General features: G+C 42.5%; 3 protein-coding genes across 6 annotated transcripts; 1 reads left to right on the forward strand and 2 right to left on the reverse strand.

Moving 5' to 3' along the window:
• The first annotated feature begins 277 nt into the window (after positions 1-277).
• On the forward strand, positions 278-12,633 carry tial1 (TIA1 cytotoxic granule-associated RNA binding protein-like 1). 4 transcript variants are annotated; one of them, XM_030771284.1, is made up of 13 exons: positions 278-427; positions 1,733-1,829; positions 2,577-2,729; positions 2,899-2,953; positions 3,836-3,923; positions 5,983-6,058; positions 6,440-6,548; positions 9,183-9,278; positions 9,392-9,476; positions 10,054-10,177; positions 10,354-10,493; positions 11,077-11,118; positions 11,238-12,633. In XM_030771284.1, the coding sequence occupies exons 1-13, from the start codon at positions 399-401 to the stop codon at positions 11,353-11,355; spliced, it is 1,212 nt and encodes a 403-aa protein (XP_030627144.1). In that variant the 5' UTR covers positions 278-398; the 3' UTR covers positions 11,356-12,633. The 4 variants fall into 4 exon arrangements, with proteins under 4 accessions (XP_030627144.1, XP_030627146.1, XP_030627145.1 ...); XM_030771286.1 differs by lacking the exon at positions 11,077-11,118 and having other exon boundaries at positions 6,440-6,552; positions 9,187-9,278; XM_030771285.1 differs by lacking the exon at positions 11,077-11,118.
• Positions 12,634-14,210: 1,577 nt separating this feature from the next.
• Positions 14,211-21,778, reverse strand: pkd2l1 (polycystic kidney disease 2-like 1). The gene is made up of 15 exons (XM_030772443.1): positions 21,484-21,778; positions 21,022-21,135; positions 19,580-19,707; positions 19,153-19,406; positions 18,448-18,672; positions 18,025-18,253; positions 17,749-17,919; positions 17,459-17,640; positions 17,182-17,302; positions 16,998-17,096; positions 16,773-16,894; positions 15,571-15,688; positions 15,209-15,330; positions 14,648-14,795; positions 14,211-14,264 (listed from the first exon to the last, which is right to left on the reverse strand). Exons 1-15 carry the CDS (start codon positions 21,776-21,778, stop codon positions 14,211-14,213), a joined length of 2,382 nt encoding a protein of 793 aa, XP_030628303.1.
• Positions 21,779-26,308: 4,530 nt separating this feature from the next.
• atoh7 (atonal bHLH transcription factor 7) lies at positions 26,309-26,731 on the reverse strand. The gene has a single exon (XM_030773034.1). The coding sequence runs from the start codon at positions 26,729-26,731 to the stop codon at positions 26,309-26,311; it is 423 nt and encodes a 140-aa protein (XP_030628894.1).
• Positions 26,732-26,952: the final 221 nt, after the last annotated feature.

A 26,952-nucleotide genomic window follows, 5' to 3' on the forward strand; every position in this document is an offset into this window, starting at 1 on the left:
TTGGTGAAACTGATTGATTTTTGCATGGTTTAAAATCTTGCAATTGTAACATCGTAAGAGAAAAAAACCTTCAATATTTGCTTCATCTGCCACAAAGTATCATTCACCATCAGTTTTCCAAAATCAGACAAAAATAATTCACTATGATAACAGAACAGACACATGTATTTCTAATCGGCGAATAAAATAGATTCATTGTACTTAATTGCTCTTTCAATGCCTGTGATGACATGCGCATGTGCAGTTTCGGGTTTCCTGACTCGCCGGGTTCCGCCATTTTCTACATTAACCGCAACCCAAGAACGAAATCAATCAGAACATTGTTGTTATCCGTAAGAAACACCCACGCGTGGGAAAGTGATTACATTTTATAGAAACATACCCTTCGGTATCTGAACATGGAAGACGAGAGCCATCCAAAAACCCTGTAAGTAGTTCGCAGAAGACCCAGGTTCCAGGGTGCCCCTGTCAGAGCGGTAGCCTACTGGAAGTCACATTAGCTAGCATAACACATAGTTAAGATAACATACTTCTCTCCAGAGACATAGTTAAGGTTACAGTCTGGTCTACAAAATATTCGATGAACCCTAAACACATTACAGTTCTTCGTCAAATAAAACAGCTGACAAATCATCACAATTCACGAGCGTCAGAAAAGACTGTTTCCTTGTACAACAATGTACCACGAAGGATGTAGCCAGCGAGAAAGCCCAGCTAGCATCTCAGCAGCTAGGTTAGATAGCAAGTGCCCAGATTAGCATCATGTTTTTGTGCGTGTCAAGCTAATTTAGATGCTAACTAGCATGTTTCAAAGAAGAAGAAATTTATTTATGCTAATGAGCGATAATCTGTCATGGAGTTAGCTAACCTTTTTCTTTGTTTGTTGTTTTTGTAGAATATCTGTCTGAGGTCAGGTTCTTCGTTTAGCATTTCCTTTATCTTTTGCTTGCGTATGAAGCCAGTTATATTTAAACTACGTTCCGTGGTGGCTGTCATTGAGCCTAGGCTAACTACCTGCTGCGTGCCTTTAGCACCAAGGCCCGTATAGCTATGACAAGGCCGTTTCAATTTCTTTGTCAAGCGACGAAGTAGGTCTTTATGTTTTCTGTTCTTTACTTCGTCACTAGATTAGATAAGAGATCAGTGGGCGATCCAGAAAAGATTTTATAAGGTGTTACTTAAATCTGATTGTGTAACTGAATTGCCTGTCAGTTTATATATAGGGATGGTGACAACCTAAATGATGTAGAAAATTAAAAGTTTCACTGAAAACCATCCATGAAAAACTCATCTTTAACGCTGTCAGTGAGTAAGACAGTTAAATTAGTAGTGATTAGATACTAACGCTTCTGATTTTTTTGTTTGTTTTTGTCTTCGTGATTTTATTCGTAATATTTAGGCAAAGTATTCAGGAAGGCTAATACGCTCAGATATACGTGGTAGTTTCTGGGGTTTATAGTCGAAGTAATAACTTGCATTTTTTATTAAAACTTTAATCGTTAAAACGTGCTGTTCAGATGTTCAGGTAAAACTAATATGAGAAGCGCATAAAACCGTTTGGCAACCCTCTCTTGCGCCACTGTAACTCTAGTGTGGCAGTATGCCCAAACGCACTATATGCGCAGCAGAAGAAGCGACTTGAAAGCACAAAATGATTTTTTTTTTTTTTTTTTTTGGCTTATACTTTTACCTTTGTTACTGTTACAAATCAGCCCAATTTCTCACCCCGCAGCTACGTGGGAAACCTGTCCAGAGATGTCACAGAGAGTTTAATCCTTCAGTTGTTCACGCAGATCGGACCTTGCAAAAGTTGTAAAATGATAACAGAGGTAAGCATGTGCTCTCACGGTTTTGCTTATTATTGCTTCTGCCTTGCTGAGAAAAAGCCACAAAATGACTGGAAATTTCCCTCATCTGGCTACAGTAGTCAATGATATTTGCTGTGATGCAAGATTTCTCTATATGTTTTTCAATTTTGAAATGCAGCATAATGCTGGACATCAGTGAAGCTTCAGAATACCCAGTCAAAAATAACATTCTGAAAGTATCAGTGTGTGCTTTTGCTTTGGTGTAAACATGACACTTTAAAGTCAGTGTTTCATGTCACTGAGGAACACTGTCAATGAGTCATTTCTGTATTTGAATGTCACCACACCTAAATAAATGTTTATTGATACATGGCCAGACACAGAACACATGTGTTCCAGACACTGTGTGAACAGACCTGCTCACCTGTACAGTCAAATGACACTGTATCAGGTCTCAGGACCTTCTGGCTTGTTCTGGAGTTCGCATTACCCACAATGAAGTTAATCTGACTAGTCAGTCTGTCTGGAAGATCATAGTCTAAAACTGACAATGACTACATGCCAGTTTTTAACAGCGTTCCCTCAGTGGCATGACCCTGCACATTTCTGAGTTCTGACATAATAATGGCTATGTTTGATTGGGAGGGCTTTTTACGTATGACTCTGGGAAAAGTGTAGCATTGAAAACTGTGGGGCTAATAGAGGAGGGAGGTCCAGCTGAAGTCTGTATGTTGTGCAGTAATACCCTCTCCTGACTTTCCTTCTCAGCCGCCTGATAGCAGCAGGAGGGTGAACTCTTCTCTCGGATTTTCTGTTTTGCAGCATACGAGTAATGACCCGTATTGCTTTGTGGAGTTCTTTGAGCACAGAGATGCTGCTGCCGCACTAGCGGCCATGAACGGGAGGAAGATACTGGGAAAGGTAACTGTCAGTCTGTTTGTTCCTGGTCTCACACGGCGTGGTAAGGCTATGTGGAACCTGACCACAGTAACACTGACATCAGAAAGCCAGTTGACCTGCTCTGTTTTTTTAAAGTACGTTATAGTGAGTGATGTAAAATGAGTTGTAATGAGTTGATTTCTGTGTTTAGGAAGTCAAGGTGAATTGGGCAACAACTCCCAGCAGTCAGAAAAAAGACACATCCAGTAAGTTTTTTTTGTTTTTGTTTTGTTTTTTTTGTCTTTTTGTTGTGTGTTTGTTTGTTTGTTTTTGTTCCATGTTTCCAGTGAGAGCAGTTTCATGTCACATAGCAGAACCAGGAAAACCACTTGACACAGGGTCATAAAATGTCTTATTTTCAGCTACAAAGAGTTTACATACCACTTTTGCTCTGCTTGACTTCAAACATCAGTTTAACAAATTTAAACATCTGACTGACATGGAATACACACTCAGGATTGTCTGTGTTTGTCCTTAAACAGTTCCCTGATTTCAAACATTTTCCGCAGTGTTTTAAAAATTAAAATCAGTGTGTACAGATTTCCAGCAAACTGCACTTGGCACCTGGTGACCATTTCCATTATTTATGTCAACAAAGTGGTTGACCTTAACACTGACAAACATTTCTGTCCTCTGTGACCGTTGGCAAGGAGGATCAATACTCAGTTATCCCACAACGTCTAGTACAGGCTCCACTATGGCTTTCAGTATGCAGTTTAAAGGAAGGAAGATCAGTTTGTACATCAGGATGAAAGAAAAAAAAAAAAAACAGTTCTGTAACTACGACTTCATGAGTGTCTATAAATGAATACCCGTTCAGTAGATCTGCAGTTTGGTTAGTTGGTAAATTGATTAATTGAAGATTATTTCCTGGACATGTTCGTGATGGTAGGGAAGACTGTCAGGCATTGGCTGGGCTGTGTGTAAGTGTTGGAAATGTTGTTTTTTAGCAGGTGTGTCAATCTCATGGGCTTTTTTGAGTTCCCAGAGTATGTAAAGATCGGTTTGACTGAATGTGTCCGCCGCATTCTGCCTTCTGTGAGCTGTCGAATGATTTTTGTTTAAATGAATGTTGTCATGTTCTTCAGATCACTTCCATGTGTTTGTGGGAGATCTGAGTCCTGAGATAACCACTGACGACATTAGAGCTGCCTTTGCACCATTTGGGAAAATCTCGTAAGTATTCCAATCCTTGCATTTTATGAAAATGAAAAGTTTGTCCTTTGACTGAGCCTGCAGTTTGCTTTTTCTCTCTCTCTCTTTCTCTCTCTCTCTCTCTTTCTCTCCCCTTCTTTTCAGTGCTCTGTTGTGGGACCTTGTTAGTAGTAATAATAATTACAGCTAGTTAGTAATACGTAGTAATTGCCTTTAATACGACATTAAGGCTGTGACAGAGCCTGTCTATTTCTGTTTAATTTTCTGGCTATGTTTAACCGTTGCAGAAATTAACCCAGAAAACCAGGGGAAAAATGCATGTTAGCCTGAAAGATCGATCCATACATTTTACAGATTGATATCGAATTGGACAAATTTAAAAAAAGATTAATAAAAAAACAGTATTTCTGCACACCCCGAATATTTAGCCCAGTGAGTTTATTGGATGTTTTAATGCAGTAGAGAAATTAGGACGGATTTATCTGAAACAGTATCTAAACTTTGGAAGGGTTTGTGGGTTTTTTTGTAGTGTTTTTGTAGTGAGGAGGATTGCTCACTCATACCTGAGGCAGAGGCAGTATGTTTTTGTAGTGTTTTTGTAGCGACAGATGTCAGACAGGATTTTGAGGAGGATTACTCACTCATACCTGAGGCAGAGGCAGTATGTTTTTGTAGTGTTTTTGTAGTGACAGATGTCAGACAGGACTTTGAGGAGATTTACTCACTCATACCTTAGGCAGAGGCAGAGTATTTGTAGTAAAGTGAGTCCACCATGAGGAGTTAATGTACCTGTCTAAATGTGAACTTCAAGTGAAAACAAATGTCGGAAAAAGCTAGATTCTGTCAAAATGATGGAAATTAACTCTACTTTACAAAACCTGCTGGCAGCATCAAAGCAGGTGTACTATGATCAGTGTGTTAGCTGGGCTGTCCAAATCTACAGCAGTGGTAAAATTTACACACAGACCTTATAACTGTCTATATGACAGTGGTGTATACTCCATCTTCTCCTAATTCACTCCGTATATTGAGTTCTGTGCTATGGTCCTCTGTGCTGTTGGTGTTAGATTATGACCTGGTAAGTTGACTTAAACAGCAGTTCTTTGTTCTGTTCAGTACAGCTCTTTTATGATAAGGTTTTATCACAAACAATCTGCCAAGACGTGAGATTTCTCTTAGTGTGAAGTGCCAGTTAATAGCCGTCTGGTTATTTTGTAGAGTTTCTCGTAAGTTGAGCAGGGGCCTGAAGGCTGTCAGCATGGAGCTGTGCTCTCTGGAATCTCAGATGTAGAGTTTTTTTTTTTTTCCCTGTTTTCTCTTCACAGGTCCTGTTTCTCTATTACCATAGTTTTATATTAACATTGATGTAGTGTAGACCTTAACCAACAGCCAATACATATTTTTTCACTCGTTTTTAAACTGCATCTGTGTTAAATTACTTTGTCATGATCTTTTGACTAGTCTTGTTGATAGTTTGGTTCTTGTAAAATTCTGAAAATGTCAATTTTTCAAAATTTGCAGCCTCCCAAACTCCATATTGGTGGTAGAGAATTGACCAGGAAAAATAAAGAAATCTGTTAACAGGCCATGTATGCCGTTTAATTCCTTTTTTCTCTTTGATATTTCTCTATATTTCTGTGACTAGGATAAATATGGACAGGAGAATGTAGAAAATGCATGGTAAATGAGAGTGTTAATTGTTCTGATTTGCAGACATAAGCTTTAATGAATAGGGCTGAATCACTGTGTAATGTAGTAAGAACCCATATCAGACCTGGAGTCTGTGACACACAAACACACTAAAGCAGCTCAGGGTGCATGAATTTTACCCTTTTTTTTTAGTTTTGTTTTTACACTTAAGGCAGTTTTGCTGATCAATAGAATTAGTAGCCTAATGAACATGCAGAGGCTAGCTCCAGTAGAGTAGACATACACTCTCCCATTTACAGTAAGACTGCTCCACAGTACTCTGTGAGCGTGTTTGAGTGTGTGTGAGCGTGTGTGTGTGAGTGTGTGTGTGTGTGTTGGCTGCGGGCCGCAGGTAAAGCGACGCTGACCGTATTGGCCTGTGTTCTTTCAGGGATGCTCGCGTGGTGAAGGATATGACAACGGGAAAATCTAAGGGGTATGGATTTGTGTCCTTCTATAACAAACTGGTAAGGCCCCAGCTCAGGAGCACTCAGCGGAGGTTACCTCTATTTCTGCTTATTACCTTCTGTAGTGTGTTTAGTAATTCTCTTATTTAGGACTGCCTTAGTTAGTGCTATCTGCTAGAGGCTAGGACAGCAGACACTGACAAACACGATAAGGGAGCAGATCTTTCTTCCACTGATGAATCTTATTTAGCCAGACAATTCAGTGCATTATGCATATTTTAACAGACTGGAATTTAGTCAACTTAATTTAACTTTCAGGACAGTTTGCGAAGATTTGTCTAAAATGAGCAGTACAAGGCTAGCAGAATTCTTCAAAGTTCTCTAATGTTTGGACCATTAAGAGCACAGAGAAGAAGCTTTGTTTGTTTGCGTTGTTTGTAGGATGCAGAGAATGCCATAGTACACATGGGGGGGCAGTGGTTAGGAGGGCGACAGATCCGGACCAACTGGGCCACTCGGAAACCACCTGCTCCCAAGAACATCCAGGACAGTGAGTGAATGACCCATTATAGCCCATTTTAGCCCATATGTCTGTGTCTGTGTGTCTGTATGTCTGTGTCTGTATGTCTGTGTCTGTATGTCTGTGTCTGTGTCTGTATGTCTGTGTCTGTGTCTGTATGTCTGTGTCTGTATGTCTGTGTCTGTATGTCTGTGTCTGTGTGTCTGTATGTCTGTGTCTGTGTGTCTGTATGTCTGTGTCTGTGTCTGTATGTCTGTGTCTGTGTGTCTGTATGTCTGTGTCTGTGTCTGTATGTCTGTGTCTGTATGTCTGTGTCTGTATGTCTGTGTCTGTGTGTCTGTGTCTGTGTGTCTGTATGTCTGTGTCTGTGTCTGTATGTCTATGTCTGTGTCTGTATGTCTGTGTCTGTGTGTCTGTATGTCTGTGTGTCTGTATGTCTGTGTCTGTATGTCTGTGTCTGTATGTCTATGTCTGTGTGTCTGTATGTCTGTGTCTGTGTGTCTGTGTGTCTGTGTCTGTGTGTCTGTGTCTGTGTCTGTGTGTCTGTGTCTGTGTCTGTATGTCTGTGTGTCTGTATGTCTGTGTCTGTATGTCTATGTCTGTGTGTCTGTGTGTCTGTGTCTGTGTGTCTATGTCTGTGTGTCTGTGTCTGTATGTCTGTGTCTGTATGTCTGTGTCTGTGTGTCTGTGTCTGTGTGTCTGTGTCTGTGTGTCTGTGTCTGTATGTCTGTATGTCTGTGTCTGTATGTGTGTGTCTGTATGTCTGTGTGTGTCTGTATGTCTGTGTGTGCCTGTATGTCTGTGTCTATATGTCTGTGTCTGTATGTCTGTGTCTGTATGTGTGTGTCTGTATGTCTGTATGTCTGTGTCTGTATGTCTGTGTCTGTGTGTCTGTGTCTGTGTGTCTGTATGTCTGTGTCTGTGTCTGTATGTCTATGTCTGTGTCTGTATGTCTGTGTCTGTGTGTCTGTATGTCTGTGTGTCTGTATGTCTGTGTCTGTGTGTCTGTATGTCTGTGTCTGTATGTCTATGTCTGTGTGTCTGTATGTCTGTGTCTGTATGTCTGTGTCTGTATGTCTGTGTCTGTGTGTCTGTGTGTCTGTGTCTGTGTCTGTGTCTGTGTGTCTGTGTCTGTGTCTGTGTGTCTGTGTCTGTGTCTGTATGTCTGTGTCTGTATGTCTATGTCTGTGTGTCTGTGTGTCTGTGTCTGTGTGTCTATGTCTGTGTGTCTGTGTGTCTGTGTCTGTGTGTCTGTGTCTGTATGTCTGTGTCTGTATGTCTGTGTCTGTGTGTCTGTGTCTGTGTGTCTGTGTCTGTATGTCTGTATGTCTGTGTCTGTATGTCTGTGTCTGTATGTCTGTGTGTGTCTGTATGTCTGTGTGTGCCTGTATGTCTGTGTCTATATGTCTGTGTCTGTATGTCTGTGTCTGTATGTGTGTGTCTGTATGTCTGTATGTCTGTGTCTGTATGTCTGTGTCTGTATGTCTGTGTGTGTCTGTATGTCTGTGTGTCTGTATGTCTATATGTCTGTGTCTGTTTGTCTGTGTCTGTATGTGTGTGTCTGTATGTCTGTGTCTGTGTGTCTGTATGTCTGTGTCTGTGTGTCTGTGTCTGTATGTCTGTGTCTGTATGTCTGTGTCTGTGTGTCTGTATGTCTGTGTCTGTATGTCTGTGTCTGTGTGTCTGTATGTCTGTGTCTGTGTGTCTGTGTCTGTGTGTCTATGTCTGTGTGTCTATGTCTGTATGTCTGTATGTCTGTGTCTGTATGTCTGTGTCTGTGTCTGTATGTCTGTGTCTGTATGTCTGTGTCTGTATGTCTGTGTCTGTGTGTCTGTATGTCTGTGTCTGTATGTCTGTGTCTGTGTGTCTGTATGTCTGTGTCTGTGTGTCTGTGTCTGTGTGTCTATGTCTGTGTGTCTATGTCTGTGTGTCTGTGTCTGTATGTCTGTATGTCTGTGTCTGTATGTCTGTGTCTGTATGTCTGTATGTCTGTATGTCTGTGTCTGTATGTCTGTGTCTGTGTGTCTGTATGTGTGTGTCTGTATGTCTGTGTCTGTATGTCTGTGTGTGTCTGTATGTCTGTGTGTGCCTGTATGTCTGTGTCTATATGTCTGTGTCTGTATGTGTGTGTCTGTATGTCTGTATGTCTGTGTCTGTGTCTGTATGTCTGTGTCTGTATGTCTGTGTCTGTGTGTCTGTGTCTGTGTGTCTGTATGTCTGTGTCTGTATGTCTGTGTGTGTCTGTATGTCTGTGTGTGTCTGTATGTCTGTGTCTGTATGTCTGTGTCTGTATGTCTGTGTCTGTATGTCTGTGTCTGTATGTCTGTGTGTCTGTATGTCTATATGTCTGTGTCTGTTTGTCTGTGTCTGTTTGTCTGTGTCTATATGCCTGTCTGTCTGTGTCTGTGTCTGTATGTGTGTGTCTGTATGTCTGTGTCTGTGTGTCTGTATGTGTGTGTCTATATGTCCGTGTCTGTATGTCTGTGTCTATATGCCTGTCTGTCTGTCAGAAGAGTGAGCTCTGTAATGGAGGGGATAAATAACTACTGGTCCTTAGTGACAGGATCGGCTAAAAAACAGATGGAGTTTTCTGTATGCATAATGAAGGGATTCGTTTGGAAATGTGTGTGTCATTTTATTGCTGTGTTGTTGTGATATCATCAGACAGTTCAAAGCAGCTGAGGTTTGATGATGTGGTGAACCAGTCCAGTCCTCAGAACTGCACTGTTTACTGCGGTGGAATCCAGTCTGGCCTCTCCGGTAACGACTCCTGCCTTCTGTCAGCTGTTCTCAGTCATCTGGCTTTTCTTTCTTTTTTAAAGATGAGCCTGGTGAATCCAGAGCGTGTGATTAAAACTTCTCTTTGATCACAGAGCACCTCATGCGCCAGACCTTTTCACCTTTTGGACAAATAATGGAGATTCGGGTGTTTCCAGAGAAAGGCTATTCCTTCATCAGGTACCATTTCCAAAATCTTACGCCCTACGGCTAAAATACTCAGTTATTTCTGGTGTTTTTTCTTCATTAGTTTTATTTATATTATTTGCAGTTCTCTCCAATTGACATTCTCTGTGTTGCAATGGGATTTTAAAAGCACTTGAGTCAAAATCTGTCTCTTAAATCTGTTTACTCCCACGGTGACTGAATTCACTGTACATGTTGACTTTAGTCATTATTCAGATCACGAGATATTGGAATTGATTAACTTGACAATTGAACCTCTGTTATAATGAATCTGAGGTGACAGAGAGAGGTGGTGTGTGTGTGTGTGTGTGTGTGTGTGCGCTGATGTGGGTCTGTTGTGGTGGGTCAGTTGAACACTAGGGGGCAGTGTTTGACACAGCAGAACAAATCTCCTCTCCAAGCTCATCCCTCCCCAGTCACTCCCAGTCAGAGACGAAAGTGTCTGCTCAAATGAAATGCCTCGTTTGAATGGCCTGTGCTGTGCGCTGATACTCTGGAAAGACTTTGACTCCTGTGTCGGGGGACGGTTTGACTCCTGTGTCTCAGGGAGATGTTTGTAATTTTTCTGCAGATTTTCCACTCACGAAAGCGCGGCCCATGCCATAGTGTCTGTGAACGGGACGACCATCGAAGGCCACCTGGTGAAGTGTTACTGGGGCAAAGAGTCTCCGGACATGGCCAAAAACGTCCAGCAGGTAAGGACCTGAGTCCCCTCACACCCGTCAGGCCACGCTGAGCCGTGATTGGTTAAAAAGACAGAGGATGAGGGCCAGTGAGTGTACAGTATGAGCAGTGTGGTGTTTTCAGTACTAGGTTTTCAGTACTAGAAGAGATGCAGGAGGAGTATTTATTACTCTGTGCTGTGTGACAGATGGATTACGGCCAATGGGGACACTGGAATCAGGTGTATGGAAACCCTCAACAATACGGCCAGTACATGACCAACGGCTGGCAGGTGCCCTCGTACGGACTCTATGGACAGACCTGGAATCAGCAGGGATTTGGTGTGGAGTAAGTCTGTCTGTCGTTCACACTGGTTTTCCCTCAAATCCAGAGCACAGAGTATGAGTGCTGAGCAAGGCCAGCCGTCCACGGCCGACTGGGACCAGCTGTTCAGTCCGTTGTGTGAACTGTCTGGCATTCAGTGGATTCAGCCAATGGGAAGTGAAGTACTGAGAGCACTTTAGTCCAATTCTACAAAACACCAAAAGCCTCAGTTTACAAAACCTTCACTCTCTGATTCTTTCATTGTGACGGCAAGATGAAATACAGAACCTTGTAATGGGATTATTATTGTAATTTTATTGTGTTAAACTGTGCTCTGAATTTGACCCCAGCTGTGTTGAGCTGTGTTTGACCTTGGTTCTGTAAAACTGTGCTCTGAATTTGACTCTGGCTGTGTTGAGCTGTGTTTCCCCCTGGCTGTGTTAAACTCTGCCCTGAGTTTGTCCCAGGCTGTGTTGAGCTGTGTTTGACGTTGGCTGTGTTAAGCTGTGTTTGACCCTTGCTGTGTTAAGCTGTGTTTGACCCTGGCTGTGTTAAGCTGTGCCCTGAGTTTGACCCTGGCTGTTAAGCTGTGCCATTTCTCTCACAGGGATTCCATGTGGGCCGCAGCAGCCGCTCAGAACATGTCAAGGTGACAAGAATGCATTGTGTTAACTTCCCACAGGTTTTCACCTGTCTGCCTCCGACTCATCCACTGACTGTATTTCCTTCCCCTCGCTCTCTCTCTCTCTCTCTCTCTCCGTCATTCAGGCAGTCACAGTCTCCGGCCTGGATGGGAGGATTTGGTACGCAGCCTTCCCAAGCACAGCCTGGCCCAGTAATGCCAAACCAGGCCAACTTTGGCATGGCTGGTTACCAGACACAATGACCTGAACTCATGACTGACACACACTCCCATTGGCTTGTGGGATCCAGCTACCTTTGTGTGGGACTAAAATAGCACCTGGATGCCTGTGTAGTCTTCCCCGCACACCTCAAAGCATTTGGAATTGACTTTTAACAAACTGGTTGACTTTAGAGAGCCAAGTGGGGCCTAGTGCTTTCAATGGGAACTTGAATCTATTTACAGAAATCTCAGTGTGAAGACTTCCCCTTGTTTTCAGGCCATTTTTTCATTTCATTTGATGTTGGAGAAAACGACATGCGTCACCGCTGTTTCTGCTGGTTTTGTTTTACTGACGAGTATCAGTTCTCAAGAATATTTCAAAATATTCTCAATTATTATTTTGAATATTTGCGTATTCCCAGAAATAGGAATTTCACAGATGCATTACCAAAAAATCCCCACAATTTATAATTGATCTGATAATTCCTTTCTGAACATTCGATTCGGTTCTCCTGTCCAACTCCAGACAGCTGATCATGTGTTTTCTGCTTTATCATAAGATGGACTTTGACTTTTGTATAAAACGATGAGCCTTCAGAAAGAGCAGTGTAAGTAAAGGCACCTTTAGGGTTCCCACACCCTGTGTCATGTAAATGCAAAACTGTATATGAATTTCTATGTGACGTTGTGTATATTTAATCCACTTTAACCTCCCAGGTTCTCTCTGAATCCTCTAGAATTATTTGATACAGCGTGTAAATCTTTTTACGACCATTCGCTTACACAGTGAAATATCTTATCATTCACTCTGCAGAGTGGTCGGAAAGGCCAAATATGTACATAAACTTTGATAACTTGAATGATAATTTGGTATGAATAAGGGTTTAACAAGCATGCATTCTTCACACCCAAATTCAGCACACACCTTATGCTGTACAGCGCAGACGAGTGACTGACGGACTGAACCGATTCAGTGTCATTTCCAGACAAGCCTTAATTTTCTCTGGTCAGTCACAGCAGAGTTCCAGAAGGCTCTGAGGCCCTGCTCCAGAGCTGTAGGGCTGATTTTAGGACCCTGCGTAGACGTGGCCATCTGCAGTTTTGACAAGTATGGAGTGCCATTTTTCTGCTAGTTAGCCGGGCAGGTGAGTGTGTAGATCTTGCCCAGGGATGTTTTCAGGGGAGCTGCATGTTTCAGACTGTTTTGTCAAAGGTTGCTCAACGAACTGAATGTAAACGGCCGAGGTGTTTGAATAAAGTTTAGCATTTGATGAAATTCTCTCTAAAGTGTCAATAAATGCACTGTTTGACTAGGAAAAATACGGTTCCATTCTTCAGCATCGCAACTGCCTTCTGCGCTGTGTCACCAACAAAGGTTTTACCAGAACATCACTTTCTCTGTCATTTCTACAGTAATATTTTCACAGCTGCCCTCAGAGAGCACCGCTTTGCAGATTGATGGTTTTCATTTTGCATTGATTAGACTTTATTCACATTTTAATACAACACATAGGAAGAAACTGACATGAGGAATCTACTGTGAACTTAGCTCTAAATCTGTCAGCGTTTCATGGTTTTTGCTCATGACTACAGGGAACATTTATCAGCACAAATTCACAATGCCTCAGAGAACGGTATGTCACATGATCATGTCTGACGTACCGCGAGCCGAGATTACACAGATGTGCAGGTGAAAGACACGTGTTACAGTGCAAAGCAACTACAGCGGAATATACTGTATCTCTGGCAGCAGGAGAAATATAAATTGGCACTAATCAGAAATCTGCCTTATATTTAAATAGTCATAAATCTGCATTATTTTTATATTTAAATAGTCTTACATTTGCCTTTAAATAGAGGACATTTATATCTGTACAACAGCAGCAGATATTGGCTGAACACAGTAACTAATGCACTTTGGGTCATACATACATAAGGACCTCTGATGCTATGAAAAGCCATATTCAGTGACGCTTCCCCAGGCAGATGGGACCTGAACTGTGAGTCAAACCGCTGTCATACTGTGGAGCTGTGCATTTCCCAGGCTACAGTGAATGCATCATATTTTCAATCTGGAATTTTCAAATTTCAAAATCCATCTATGAAGCAAGGGCCAAGTGTGGGGGTGCTGATCTTTTTAAGAAATATAGTGGAGTTTAGTGACTGTGGTGTGTTAGTGTGATGTAGTTTAGTTACTGTGGTGTGTTAGCGTGATGTAGTTTGGTGGCTGTGGTGTGTTAGCGTGGTGTAGTTTGGTTACTGTGGTGTGTTAGCGTGATGTAGTTTGGTGGCTGTGATGTGTTAGTGTGATGTAGTTTGGTTACTGTGACGTGCTAGTGTGATGTAGTTTGGTTACTGTGGTGTGTTAGTGTGATGTAGTTTGGTTACTGTGGCGTGTTAGTGTGATGTAGTGTGGTGGCTGTGATGTGTTAGTGTGATGTAGTTTAGCTACTGTGATGTGTTAGTGTGATGTAGTTTGGTTACTGTGACGTGTTAGTGTGATGTAGTTTGGTTACTGTGACGTGTTAGTGTGGTGTAGTTTGCTTACTGTGGTGTGTTAGTGTGATGTAGTTTAGCTACTGTGATGTGTTAGTGTGATGTAGTTTGGTTACTGTGACGTGTTAGTGTGATGTAGTTTGGTGGCTGTGGTGTGTTAGCGTGGTGTAGTTTGGTTACTGTGGTGTGTTAGCGTGATGTAGTTTGGTGGCTGTGGTGTGTTAGCGTGGTGTAGTTTGGTTACTGTGGCGTGTTAGTGTGATGTAGTTTAGTTACTGTGACGTGTTAGTGTGATGTAGTTTAGTTTCTGTGATGTGTTAGTGTGATGTAGTTTAGTTACTGTGACGTGTTAGTGTGATGTAGTTTGGTTACTGTGGTGTGTTAGTGTGGTGTGGAGCTGCCTAAATCTGGATAAAGGTGACTGGTTCCAGTTTGCCCTGCCACTCTGCCATTCCCTGTGGGAGCAGATCCAGGCCAGGGTGTCAGCCCTTCTCCTATTGCTCTGTCCAGATTTACCAGAACATTCCCTCCAGAAGTAGGCCTTTCTTCCTGTGAAAACAAAGCAGAAGCATAAACCCAGGACTCATCTTCTGATCCGTTTGGCTCTGTCCAGTGTGGGCATGGTGCTGGCCTTTGGGAGAACAGCTGACGTGTGAACTGAATACACCTGGTTTGCCCATAAGTATATTCAAATCTGAGATTATATATGAAGTGATAGAGTTAAAACATGACAGCATGTTTAAACTTGGATCTACAGCACTCTGCAAGCCAAACCTTCTCTCTGTTCCCCTTAATGGCTTCTGTCGTCTGTATTTTATGACTGAAATGTGATACTAACATCATTTCTAATGGTTTGCAGTTTTCCTTTTGTTTCTCTGTTGTTTGTTTTGCTGATGGATTGTAGCTCCAGCTTCTCCATGACGGCATCCATCTGTGACATTATCGAGGTTATAGAAGATTGCAGATGGAGAACCTGTCCAACCAGCCTAGAATGAAACAGACAAGAATAGGTATTTGAACAGGTGCCGAGTCAACTGTCACACAACAGGGAGCTATGGAAAACATCCTGAGATTGGGTCCTTTACCAGTATAACCTGAGACAGTTCTCTGCCTTTTACACAAAGATGAAACACATCATTTAGACAGATCTCCATAAAACCAGCCTTCTGCCTTTCGGAGAATTCAGACCTGAATAGTACAGTCCATTACGTGGTTAATGTGTGTGTGTATGTATTCCCTCACCTGGACCTGGCTAATGGTTCTTCACATTCACATTGTAACTCGGGTCCAGGAAAAACAATAAAGCTCTGTTTCAGTATATGTAGTTTGATTGACTACATGGTTGCCATAGTGACACAATCTCCACATTGTTGTAGAATCGTTTCGCACACATACGTACATCTGAAACTCGTCCTGGGTGACTGGGTGACAGCCTCTCTTTTGTTTGTCGATACTGTCTGCTGAATCTCGGTGTTTAGCGTACTGACTTCCAAGGTTGTTCAGCTCTTCGCTCAGAGCATCCTAAAAATTAGACCCAAAACATTTCCTTTAGTGCTGACTCTTTACTCAATCATCCACCAACCATCTCCAACCAGGTTTATTTAAACATTGAATGGGGTGAATAAAATTGATTTCACACACATACATACACACACACATACATACACACACACATACGCACACACACACACATACGCACACACATACACAGGCACACACACACACACACACAGGGCTCAGCAGAGGAAATTCGCCACACACCCTTTTTTCCTCCAGCTCCTGTTTCATCCTCTCCTGCTCCTCCTTGTCGAGAATCTGATTCCCGTCCCGATCAAATTTGGAAAAGGCCGCGGAAATCTCGCTCTCAGCGTGGCCCATCCTGACAGAAGGTCACAGACAGTCACAGTTTCAGAGGCTCTTCTCATGTATCCTGGCATTTCAGTGTCTTTGATTGGTCTGCTTTGGTCTGTTTTGGTCTGGGGGGTATCCTAGAAAGCAGGTTTAGTGAAAACTCAGAGCCAGTTAACGCAGAGTAAGTAGTAAACCTACTAATAGAAGAGCCCTATGGCTTCATTCTAGCAAAACAAAGCCATAGGGCTCTTCTATTAGTAGGTTTACTACTTGCCCTGAGTTAACTGACTCTGAGTTTTCACTAAACCTGCTTTCTAGGATCCCCTTCAGACCAATACATATCATGTGTTGGTCTGTCTGGTATGTGTTGGTCTGTCTGGTATGTGTTGGTCTGTGTGGTATGTGTTGGTCTGTGTGGTATGTGTTGGTCTGTCTGGTGTGTGTTGGTCTGTTTTGGTATGTGTTGGTCTGTCTGGTGTGTGTTGGTCTGTTTTGGTATGTGTTGGTCGGTTTTGGTATGTGTTGGTCTGTGTGGTATGTGTTGGTCTGTGTGGTATGTGTTGGTCTGTCTTGGTCAGTTTTGGTGTGTGTTGGTCGGTTTTGGTATGTGTTGGTCTGTGTGGTGTGTGTTGGTCTGTTTTGGTATGTGTTGGTCTGTGTGGTATGTGTTGGTCTGTGTGGTATGTGTTGGTCTGTCTGGTGTGTGTTGGTCTGTTTTGGTATGTGTTGGTCTGTGTGGTATGTGTTGGTCTGTGTGGTATGTGTTGTTCTGTCTGGTATGTTTTGGTCTGTCTGGTATGTTTTGGTCCGTCTGGTGTGTGTTGGTCTGTTTTGGTATGCGTTGGTCTGTCTGGTATGCATTGGTCTGTCTGGTGTGCGTTGGTCTATCTGGTATGTGTTGGTCTGTGTGGTATGTGTTGGTCTGTGTGGTATGTGTTGGTCGGTTTTGGTATGTTTTGGTCGGTTTTGGTATGTGTTGGTCTGTGTTGGTCTGTTTTGGTTTGTTTTGGTATGTGTTGGTCGGTTTTGGTATGTAACTCTGCTGTCATGTATCCTGGCGGTTCAGTATAATGCTGTGAGTGTGTTTGGTCTGAACAGAATTCAGCACTCACTCCTTCAGTGTGTCTCTAAAGTCCTTAAACTCCAGCTCCTTCGATCCCGACTGCAGCGCCTTCTGAACATCCGAGATCTTTTCCTTCTTAACCTTTAGTTTCATAAATGTTTTTGCATAACTCTAAAGCAGAATGAGAATGAGATCAAATTAGAGTAGTACTTTTGGCGGTGATAATGACATGAGGTGATGTATGATCAGAGCAGCGTGGACTCATTTTCCTGACCTGTTTGATAAGGTCAGTAATCTGGAGTTCATCTTTCTGAGAGGCCAGTTCTTCTTTCACTTCGGAGTACGTATCATTTATGATCGCCAGAAACATGTTCTGTAAAGTTAAACGTTAAAGTTAAAAGTCCGTGGAATTCTGTACAGACTGTTAAATGTTAAAAGTTTGGGGTAAGTGGACTGACCAGCAGCACAAAGAAGACGAAAAACACGTAGGTGAAGAAATATACGGGTCCGAGGATTCTGTTTGCCCTCTCGATGGCATCGTAGTCAAAGTCTCCCAGGATAATCCGGAACTGCGTGAATCTACAGCAGGGAAAACAAAGCATTGAGAAGGTACGGTCAAAACTGGCCTGTGACCCCTGATGACTGACATGTATCTGCAGGACACGCTGAAAAAAACAAGATAATCTGACTGTGTCTGAAAACACAAAGAAGTGGGATCATTTTGTGTTTGCTCACATGCATTTGTTAAAGACGCTGAAAGTTTCCACCTCGGTGCCGAAGAGCAGGTACCCAAGCTGGGCGTACGCGAAAAACACGATAAAGAACATGATGGCGAAGCCCAGGATGTCTGTGGCGCACCGCGCCAGGGTAGAGGACAGCTGAGTCATGGTCTTATTAAAACTGATGTATTTAAATATCTACAGGGCACAGACACATATGAACATTCATATTTATCACCTTCATTGTGCAGTTACAGCGACAAAATGAGTGATCTGGGAAGCAGCACAATTCTTTTTTTTTTTTACCTTGATCCAAGCAAAAAACAGGTTCACTGCGTTCATATTGTTGTACTGAGTTTGCCAAAAAGCAAGAAATTCAAAATCGGCGTAAATATTCGGTTCCTGCAGCAGACTCCCAAGCAGTTTGTCCACTTTGATGGTCCGGAAAACATTGAAGACAATTGCGACGAGAGCAAGCTGGAGAGAGGAGAGGTCAGTTACTCATTCAGGCCTTTGAAACCAGCTCATCCCTGAGAAAGGTACCAGAGAAATCGGTCAGTAGGTTGAATGAGCAGTTCTTACCAATATGATCACCAGATCCAGAATGTTCCAGACGCTGCCAAAGTAGGACAGTTTGTGGATACGAAGCTCCAAGATCTCCTCCACCATATAGTAAAGGATGAATAAACAGAAAACAACCTCACAGCCGCAGACAAAGAAATCCCAGGTGGTGACGTAGCGAATCAGCTTCACTGTTCGGATCTGGTAAGACGACATGGCTCCGCCGGTGGCCGGGAACTCAACCACTAATCTGAGGAGTGGAGATGATTAGACAGCGTTGTGTTTAAGCAAACTGCCCATCCTGTTTTTGGTCAAAACACATTTCATCCTAAAGTGAAACGGATACTATGATAAAATAGACTGATTTATACAAGCATGAACGTTGTTCAGCTGGAACAAAAAATACTCCAAACAAAGAAATGTAGCCAGAATGATGCTGTGTACCTGATGACACAGAATAGGTTGATGTTGGCGTTGTAAGTAGAGAAGTCAATGAAAACAGCCCTGGTGCCGTGGTCCAGCCACAGGCTCTCCCACAGCGTGGTGAGGAGGGCTGCACTCTCCTCCGCGGTTTTGGCCAGGTCCTGGTAGTAACCTCCGCCGCTGTATGTGGCCAGAACACCCCAGTGGCTGGAGCCTTTGATCTCTCTCTCTGTGTGGTACTGCCATCTGTGCACAGCAAAGCACAACCAGTACTCAGACAACTCAGAGACTGGGAAAAGAGCAGAACCAGTACTCAGACAACTCAGAGACTGAGAAAAGAGCAGAACCAGTACTCAGACAACTCAGAGACTGAGAAAAGAGCAGAACCAGTACTCAGACAACTCAGAGACTGAGAAAAGAGCAGAACCAGTACTCAGACAACTCAGAGACTGAGAAAAGAGCAGAACCAGTACTCAGACAACTCAGAGACTGAGAAAAGAGCAGAACCAGTACTCAGACAACTCAGAGACTGGGAAAAGAGCAGAACCAGTACTCAGACAACTCAGAGACTGAGAAAAGAGCAGAACCATTAGCATCAATGACAATGAATATGTCATTTAATTAAACCTGCTAACAGACCCCTCATTCATGTGTCAGATGACATCTGTAACAGTGTTCATATTATATGTGATTATGGATTGCTAACGGTGGACAGACGAGACTTACGCTGTTCCGTTAATGAGGCCAAATGGATTCCTGTCCTCTTTTTTATCAGTGTAGACGTCAAAGCACTCTGAGATTTGCTCCTGGAAGTCTCTGTGAACCCTGCAGGAGTCGTTCCTTATTTTCAGCTGTCTTATGCGAGGCACGCCTAGAAGCATGTTCTCATAGTAGATAAAGGACTGGTTTCCATTCTCCAGAGACTGGTTGTTGTACCATTTGGTCCAGTAAAGGCCGTCCAGTAGTGGACCTTGTGCATACTGGTATAACAGCAAAACAACATCATTTGAGCATTTGTAGCACAGTGACAGAGACCAGCTCTGTGAATTTGCCCTGCTGCCGGTACAATCTCCTGAATAAACTGCAATGTCTGTACGTACATAAATATAAACATACATAATCAGTCTCACAGGCACAGTTATGGAGAACTTACCGTCCAGAAATCATCTATGTTTGTAATGGACTGAAAGCTGACCCCACTCTCGCTCGGTGTATTCACAAACAGGTCGGTCATAACCTTGGTGTAGTAATAGGCACAGGAGCTGGTCATCCCGTAGGTCACTGAAAGGCAACGTGGCCATTAGCACACAGAAGCTCACTGCTACCTCCTATCAGGCTTTGCTCAGGCCTGTGAGATCATTCACTCGCATGACAGCAGAGACATCAATTACAATGAGACCCATCCATTAGCAGGAGACTTGTCGTAAAAGCTGGAGGCTTTGATTGGGGAGGGCACTTTGTTTGAACAGCGCTGTTGACGCAAACAGTTCCGTTAAACAATGAGAGGCCAACCGAGACAAAGCCACAATAGCCCTTATCAACCCCAGGCAGCCCAGCATACCCTCTGCCCCTGTGGCCCTAATGTTCCCCCACACACAATACCACGCATTAACACAGGGCTCTCATCTCATAACAGACACTTAAGATGAGACAGGTCACTAATAACCAAGACACATAGCGGGGATCAGGCTGTTAGTGAGGACAAGAATAGCAACTCCTGTAACCGGTTAAGCAATCGAGACAAGAACAGCAGCATTATCCTGATGCTCTGCGCCTTGAAAATGAGGGACATTTTAACCATACCAAACACTTTAATCTCATAATGTTACTGCATTGAGGGACATTTTAACCATACCAAACACTTTAATCTCATAATGTTACTGCATTGAGGGACATTTTAACCATACCAAACACTTTAATCTCATAATGTTACTGCATTGAGGGACATTTTAACCATACCAAACACTTTAATCTCATATTGTTACTGCATTGAGGGACATTTTAACCATACCAAACACGTTAATCTCATAATGTTACTGCATTGAGGGACATTTTAACCATACCAAACACTTTAATCTCATAATGTTACTGCATTGAGGGACATTTTAACCTTACCAAACACTTTAATCTCATAATGTTACTGCATTGAGGGACATTTTAACCATACCAAACACTTTAATCTCATATTGTTACTGCATTGAGGGACATTTTAACCATACCAAACACTTTAATCTCATATTGTTACTGCATTGAGGGACATTTTAACCATACCAAACACTTTAATCTCATATTGTTACTGCATTGCGGGTTTTTTTGACAGAATGAACAGAATAACCTCCACAGCTGGCAGTCCTGTTGGTAACGTTGTTTGGATTGACTCAATGTGCCTTAGATTAAATGACACTGTCTGTGTGATTGCTTTGACAGATCTATCTGGTAGTGCCCTGAAATGACATGAAACCAGATTTTGGATTGGGTTTCAGAGTATTCATTCGTCTATTTTTAACCTTCCAAAAAAAATAAACCCCTAAAAGCCTGATTACACTCAGAAACACAAATCCATGCTCCTGCATAAACACAGACCCTCATACTTACATAGACATACGTCCACCAGGAAAACAATGTAGACCACCAGCTCCCGAAGAGTTGTCCTGACAAACAGCTCCCGGTTCTCCTTTGTGTCCTCTGTCAGTGTGGTGCCCCACAGTCCTATAGAAATCACAGCAACTCTCTTCATTACCCATCTACCAACTCAAGAGTTCTCCTCTGAACGTGTGTAAAATCATTTCATTTGTCTGGGTAATGAAACTACTGTTACGAGAGTTCTAAAATGATCATCGCTTAGAGATTTATTTATTAAAACTCTGAATCAAATCCAAGGCCATGTTTACACTGCCTGACAAAAACAGAAGCTGTCTCTTAGAATGAGGAGCTCAGACACAGAGCTGAACAGATCCTCTCTGGTTCGAGCTGGATTCTCTCTGACACTCCAGTGAATTAAGAGGCTGTCTATCACAGGGCTACACAAAGGCAGCTGTGTTTCAGGTGCACACTCACCTTTGATTCCTCTAAGGAGGTAAGAGTGGCTCTCTGTTGTCTTTTTCTCGGACGGGAGGCTGACCGCTCGGACCTGGGCAGGGTATGGGTTGGGCACGCTCAGTTTGCTCCCGCTGTCCAGAGAGCTGTGGAGCAGAGGCCGAGGGCTGTACACGGTGCTGATGCTGTGATGCTGGGCAGGTGGAGGTGAGTCGTTGTAGGCTCGGTTGACCCAGGCTCCTCTGCCCAAGTTCTCCAGCTCACATTCCACCAGGCTGCTGAAGTGGTTCTCCGCTCGGTTGTTGAGCTGTTGCATGTCGACAGGTGAGGGGAGGGGAGAGTGCCGGCTCTGTCTCAGTGCTCTAAGATAAAGGTGTAGACTGATTCGGGGAGGTTCTGCCTGCTTTTATAGGGCTCTGTATGGCAGGCGCTCACCAGCGAGGGGCTGGAGCAGTGCTTGGCAGTGAATGGGCTGCTCTTTTGTATAAAATGACCATAAAGCCCATAGACCTTCACTGAGGAACCTGACACCCCAGTCAGGTCACGTCATGGGGGTGTGGTCAGCTCTGAGAACTGTCACTCCGTTAGGCACACTGGTCAACATAAACATATTCCTCCGTCCATGTTACGTGGAGACTGTGTGTTAACTGGGATTTCATTACAAATCTGTGACCATCCCATCTCTCCATGAGAGCTTTTCTGTTAAGTCTTAAATTGAATTCAATTTCACTTTCAAATTAATTGGTTGATTCCAATTCCATAGCAGGAACAGTGATTTGAACGTTTTGCTTATTAATGCCCTTAATTTTCGAATAATTCCATTCAATAGATTCAGAAGGATCAGGTCCCCACACAACAGCTTTCTAAGACCTAAAACAACGGAAACACTAAAATGGCATTTCTTGAAAGGTGACCGCGTGTGGCCGCGCATCCAGCTACGAACAATATAAATGCACAATGATCCAAAAATCACCGTGTACGCACGACAGGCTCAGCCTAATTACTATACATATACATTGTCCTGACAGACATTAACGTATGGGTGACCACCTGTCAGAAAAGCATATATTAAGAGTGCAAACAATCAGCTGCATCAGACACACCAGGGCCATCTGTATGTACAGCCGATCCACGTCCACAACACGCATGGCCAGCACGCATCCCTAGGCAAATCGCTGCACACAGCACGGACAATGTTTCTCACTTTACACGTGCAAATTTGACTTTACTGCAGAAATACGCTGCTATACTTAAATACAGCGCGTTGTTCTAAAAGTTTCATGTACACTTGTATAAGTCCTCCTTGGTTTTCCTTTATAGCTATGTATTATACGCACATAAAGTTACGCGCCCATAATTATCTATTGTACACTAAAATAAAACATGATCCACGGTAACCATCACAGAAATGAGCGGATAAATAGCCCACTGAGTTTCCATAATAAAACGAGAAGAACTGGAATGTTTTCTGCCACTTGCAGACCAACAAGTGTTAATGATTACTTTAATAGCTACAGGGACTGATTTTTAATCAAAAATAGAGTGCCTGAACAAATGAAAAACGCCAGTACGGATAGGAATAACGGCAGTTAAAACTAAACGGATTAAAACACATGTATCCGCTTTCGCTAGCTGTATGTACACGCCTCGGGCTGAGCACTAACAGCTCATGCTTCAGTGACGCTGAATAGACCTATTACATACAGTCATCGCACAACAAAGAGTTTAATTTCTTTCCTCTATCAAGAACGATGCTAAGGTCTGGCACACATCATATGGAGCTTGTGTCACATTGGTAAAAATGTTAATTTTCAACGATCATGTAATATTAATGACGCGGAGTTTGGTCATAAATAGGTGACATCATGTGATTTCCTTATGTCGCTCCGCATCTGCCGTTGCATGCATTTGCAAGCGTTTAAACAGCCTCGCGGTTTCTCCTGCATAACTCGGAACTCAGCCTTCGTGAAGCGTTATGACAACTACATCAGCATAGCAGTAGAGCATATTTGACCCCCCCCCCCCCCCCCCTTATTTGTTATTAAATGTTTGATTTACCAGTTTGACTGTCCATCTTGCTAAACCTGTGAACATTAAAAGACAGTCGCAGCAAAAGACTTTTATGTATTTTTTTTCCATGTTCACAACTAGATGCCATTCAGTTTACCCACGTAAATGAGATAAACATTGAACGCCATTTAATAACTTCTCTTATTGCTTTGCAGTTTTGCACGAAAGAACAAAAGTCAGCAATGCTTTATGCCAAGGACATGCACGAGATTTCGAACCACAAGTTTTCAAGTTTAGTGAAGAATTTGCCCCTAAAAGACACATTTTGAGGATACCGCAGTGTTTAAAGTATTCTACTGGATAATGTATCGTAGAAATAGTTTTTTTTGTGATGAAATGTAGATGATTGCTAGTGTCATAAGGTCTCTATCATTAATACTATTTCATTTAAACATTTAATTTCTAATTTACACAAAAACAACTGATGCATTAAAAAAATGAAGAGAAAACATTGTTCTTGGAACATATTTTATTGGTCACTCTCACAAATCCATCACAAGGCACGTTAGGTTTTCTGAATTGTCTGAATTCTCAGACAGGGGGAGATATTTTACGCTGCTGTCTGAATATTTTGTCTGATTTCCACTGCTCAAAATGCAGTGACGTCACCAGGGCTGCTTTAAAGGTGATACATATTAAACACTTAGTTGTCGCACAGAGAGAACAGAAACAGGCCGTTGGTGTGTTGTTATCTTATCTTAGTGCACGGAGGTTCCAGATGACAGAGAGGAAGCTTTATCGGTGCCTTGGCCTCACTACACCACAGACGTCAACTGACACTCCATCAATGCCTGTCTACAGAACACCACAGACGTCAACTGACACTCCATCAATGCCTGTCTATAGTACACCACACACCTCAACTGACACTCCCTCAATCACTGTCTACAGCACACCACAGACGTCAACTGACACTCCATCAATGTCTGTCTACAGCACACCACAGACCTCAACTGACACTCCACCAATGCCTGTCTATAGCACACCACAGACCTCTACTGACCAGGCTACACCAAAACACATGCATCCATGGGCTGTCAGTTTGAGTTTTGAGTGACAGAAAAAATGCAGCAGATTTCAAGGAGCCAGAGAAACATTTGCTCCTTTATTCATGTCATATTGTAATTCATTTATGTAAATATTATTATCTGAAATCCAAAAATCTGGAGAATTATAAATCAATAAGCTTTTCTCATTTATTGAAATAATTCATGGAACGGAAACCAAAAAGTCTTACTCTAAAACTTGTTGTAATGGATTCAGTGTTTGTGCATAAACGGAGCACTGTCGTCAGGGGCGTGGGCAGGCTGACCAATGAGCAGATCGACGGGATCTAAAATCTCCCTGTTCTGTTCACACTGGTTCCGTCCAGACTGGTTCTGTTCACACTGGTTCTGTCCAGACTGGTTCTGTTCACACTGGTTCCATCCAGACTGGTTCTGTTCACAATGGTTCTGTCCAGACTGGTTCTGTTCACAGTGGTTCTGTTCACACTGGTTCCGTCCAGACTGGTTCTGCTCAGTTTTTCACTTGAATTTTTTTTTCTTTTTCTTTTTTTTTTTTTTCGGTCACCCAGATGTTTGAATGAAATAAAATAAAAACACTGAAATGTATGAAATGAAATTTTATTTTAATATTTTTAAGAAATAGTTTTATTTATCCATAGTCAACTAATTTTACAGTTTCCAGGTCAATCACAGTGCAATCAAAAATCTGATTCAAGTTGATTTTAGAGAAGAAATGTCAAAAATCAGCATATATTTCTCTACAGTTCAGTTCAGCCTACTCAGCCAGAGTCACATTGGAACTGTGTTTAAAATCTAAAACATGGTGCACAGTCCTGTAGAATCCCCTCTCTTCTTCACTGAATAAACAATTTACACTACAAAAATAAAATATCTATTATAGAATAATTAGCCTCTACTAAGAGAAGCAAATCTATCTTATAAACAGGAGACAAGTTTTGAAAATGCCATTTTGGCAAAGGCAGTGTAGAGTGTGGTTTCACAAAACATTGATGTAAAAACTGCACACGACTGAAAACCTGTACTTTAAGATTTGATACAAAGCAAATAGACAGCATACAGAGGTTCGCTCTAACAGCTAAACTCGCTCTGATCAGAAATCTGTTAAACACGAGCGAAAAACTGTAAAAAAACAAAAACAAAAACAATTCTCACATAAACAAGTGTGATAAAGCAGATGAATGATATTACTGAAGATTGCACCATGCAATTCTGGCAACAGTCTAGATAAATAAAAAACAAAAGCAACAGTCTAGATAAAATAAAAAACAACAGTCTAGATAAATAAGAAGCAAAAACAACAGTCTAGATAAATAAAAAAACAACAGTCTAGATAAATAAAAAACAAACAAACAAAAAAAAAGTCTAGATTAAAAACAACAACAACAACAAAAAAACAGTCTAGATAAATAAAAAACAAAAACAACAGTCTAGATAAATAAAAAACAACAGCCTAGATAAATAAAAAATAGAAACAGCAGTCTAGATAAATAAAAAATAAAAAGTAAAACTGCTCAGTAATACATGGGTATTTACTAACTTCATGTCTGCATGTGTGTGTCTGCTTGGTGACAGATACGCCACAGAGAGTCATTGTCTGCATGCATGCGTGTGCACCGTGAAAGATACGGCACAGAAAGTCACGGATCCTCAGTGTCCTGCCTTAGTGCTCAGTCTATGACTGGATGTGGACACCCTCACAGTGATAAGAGAAAGTCATGGATCCTCAGTGTCCTGCCTTAGTGTTCAGTCTATGACTGGATGTGGACACCCTCACAGTGATAAGAGAAAGGCGAATGGATGCACTCGTTCTCAACGGGAGAGCTGTACCTCATAAAACACGCGTAGTTTTCCGACTGCAAACTGTCAAACTGGAGGTCCAGCCACTGCCTGTCGCTGTTGTTGTGTCTGTTGGTGTCTGTCAGGATCCGACTGAGGGCCATGATGTAACTCAACGCCATCTGCAGCGTCTCGTATTTCGAGAGTTTCTTATCCTGGCCCCACTGAGGGACGACTTTACGCAGGCGGTCGAAGGCGGTGTTCAGACCCTGCATCCTCTTCCTCTCCCGCGCGTTGGCTGCCATCCTTCGCCGGGCTGCGCTCTCAAACTTCTCAGGACTCCTGGAGTCAGAGTCAGAGCTGGAGTCTGTGCAGCTTGGCCTGCGAGGCTTCATGCTCCGGGAGAAATACTGTCCACAAACACCGCCCGAGTCTTTTCAAAGATGACCCACCTGAGGGACGTCGGTTCCTCCTGATAAAGTTTCCAGAGCAGTAGCTGATGCCTGGGTCGCAGCGCTGTGAGATACTGGTGCTGTGCTGTGAGTCTGTGCCCAGTCTGTCAGCTGCTCTTCTCTCAACCCCAGACATGCTTATATAAGGATGGGGTTGAAGCAGG

This window comes from Chanos chanos, chromosome 4, assembly GCF_902362185.1.
Source record: "Chanos chanos chromosome 4, fChaCha1.1, whole genome shotgun sequence".
In the NCBI taxonomy this organism is placed as follows: Eukaryota; Metazoa; Chordata; class Actinopteri; order Gonorynchiformes; family Chanidae; genus Chanos; species Chanos chanos.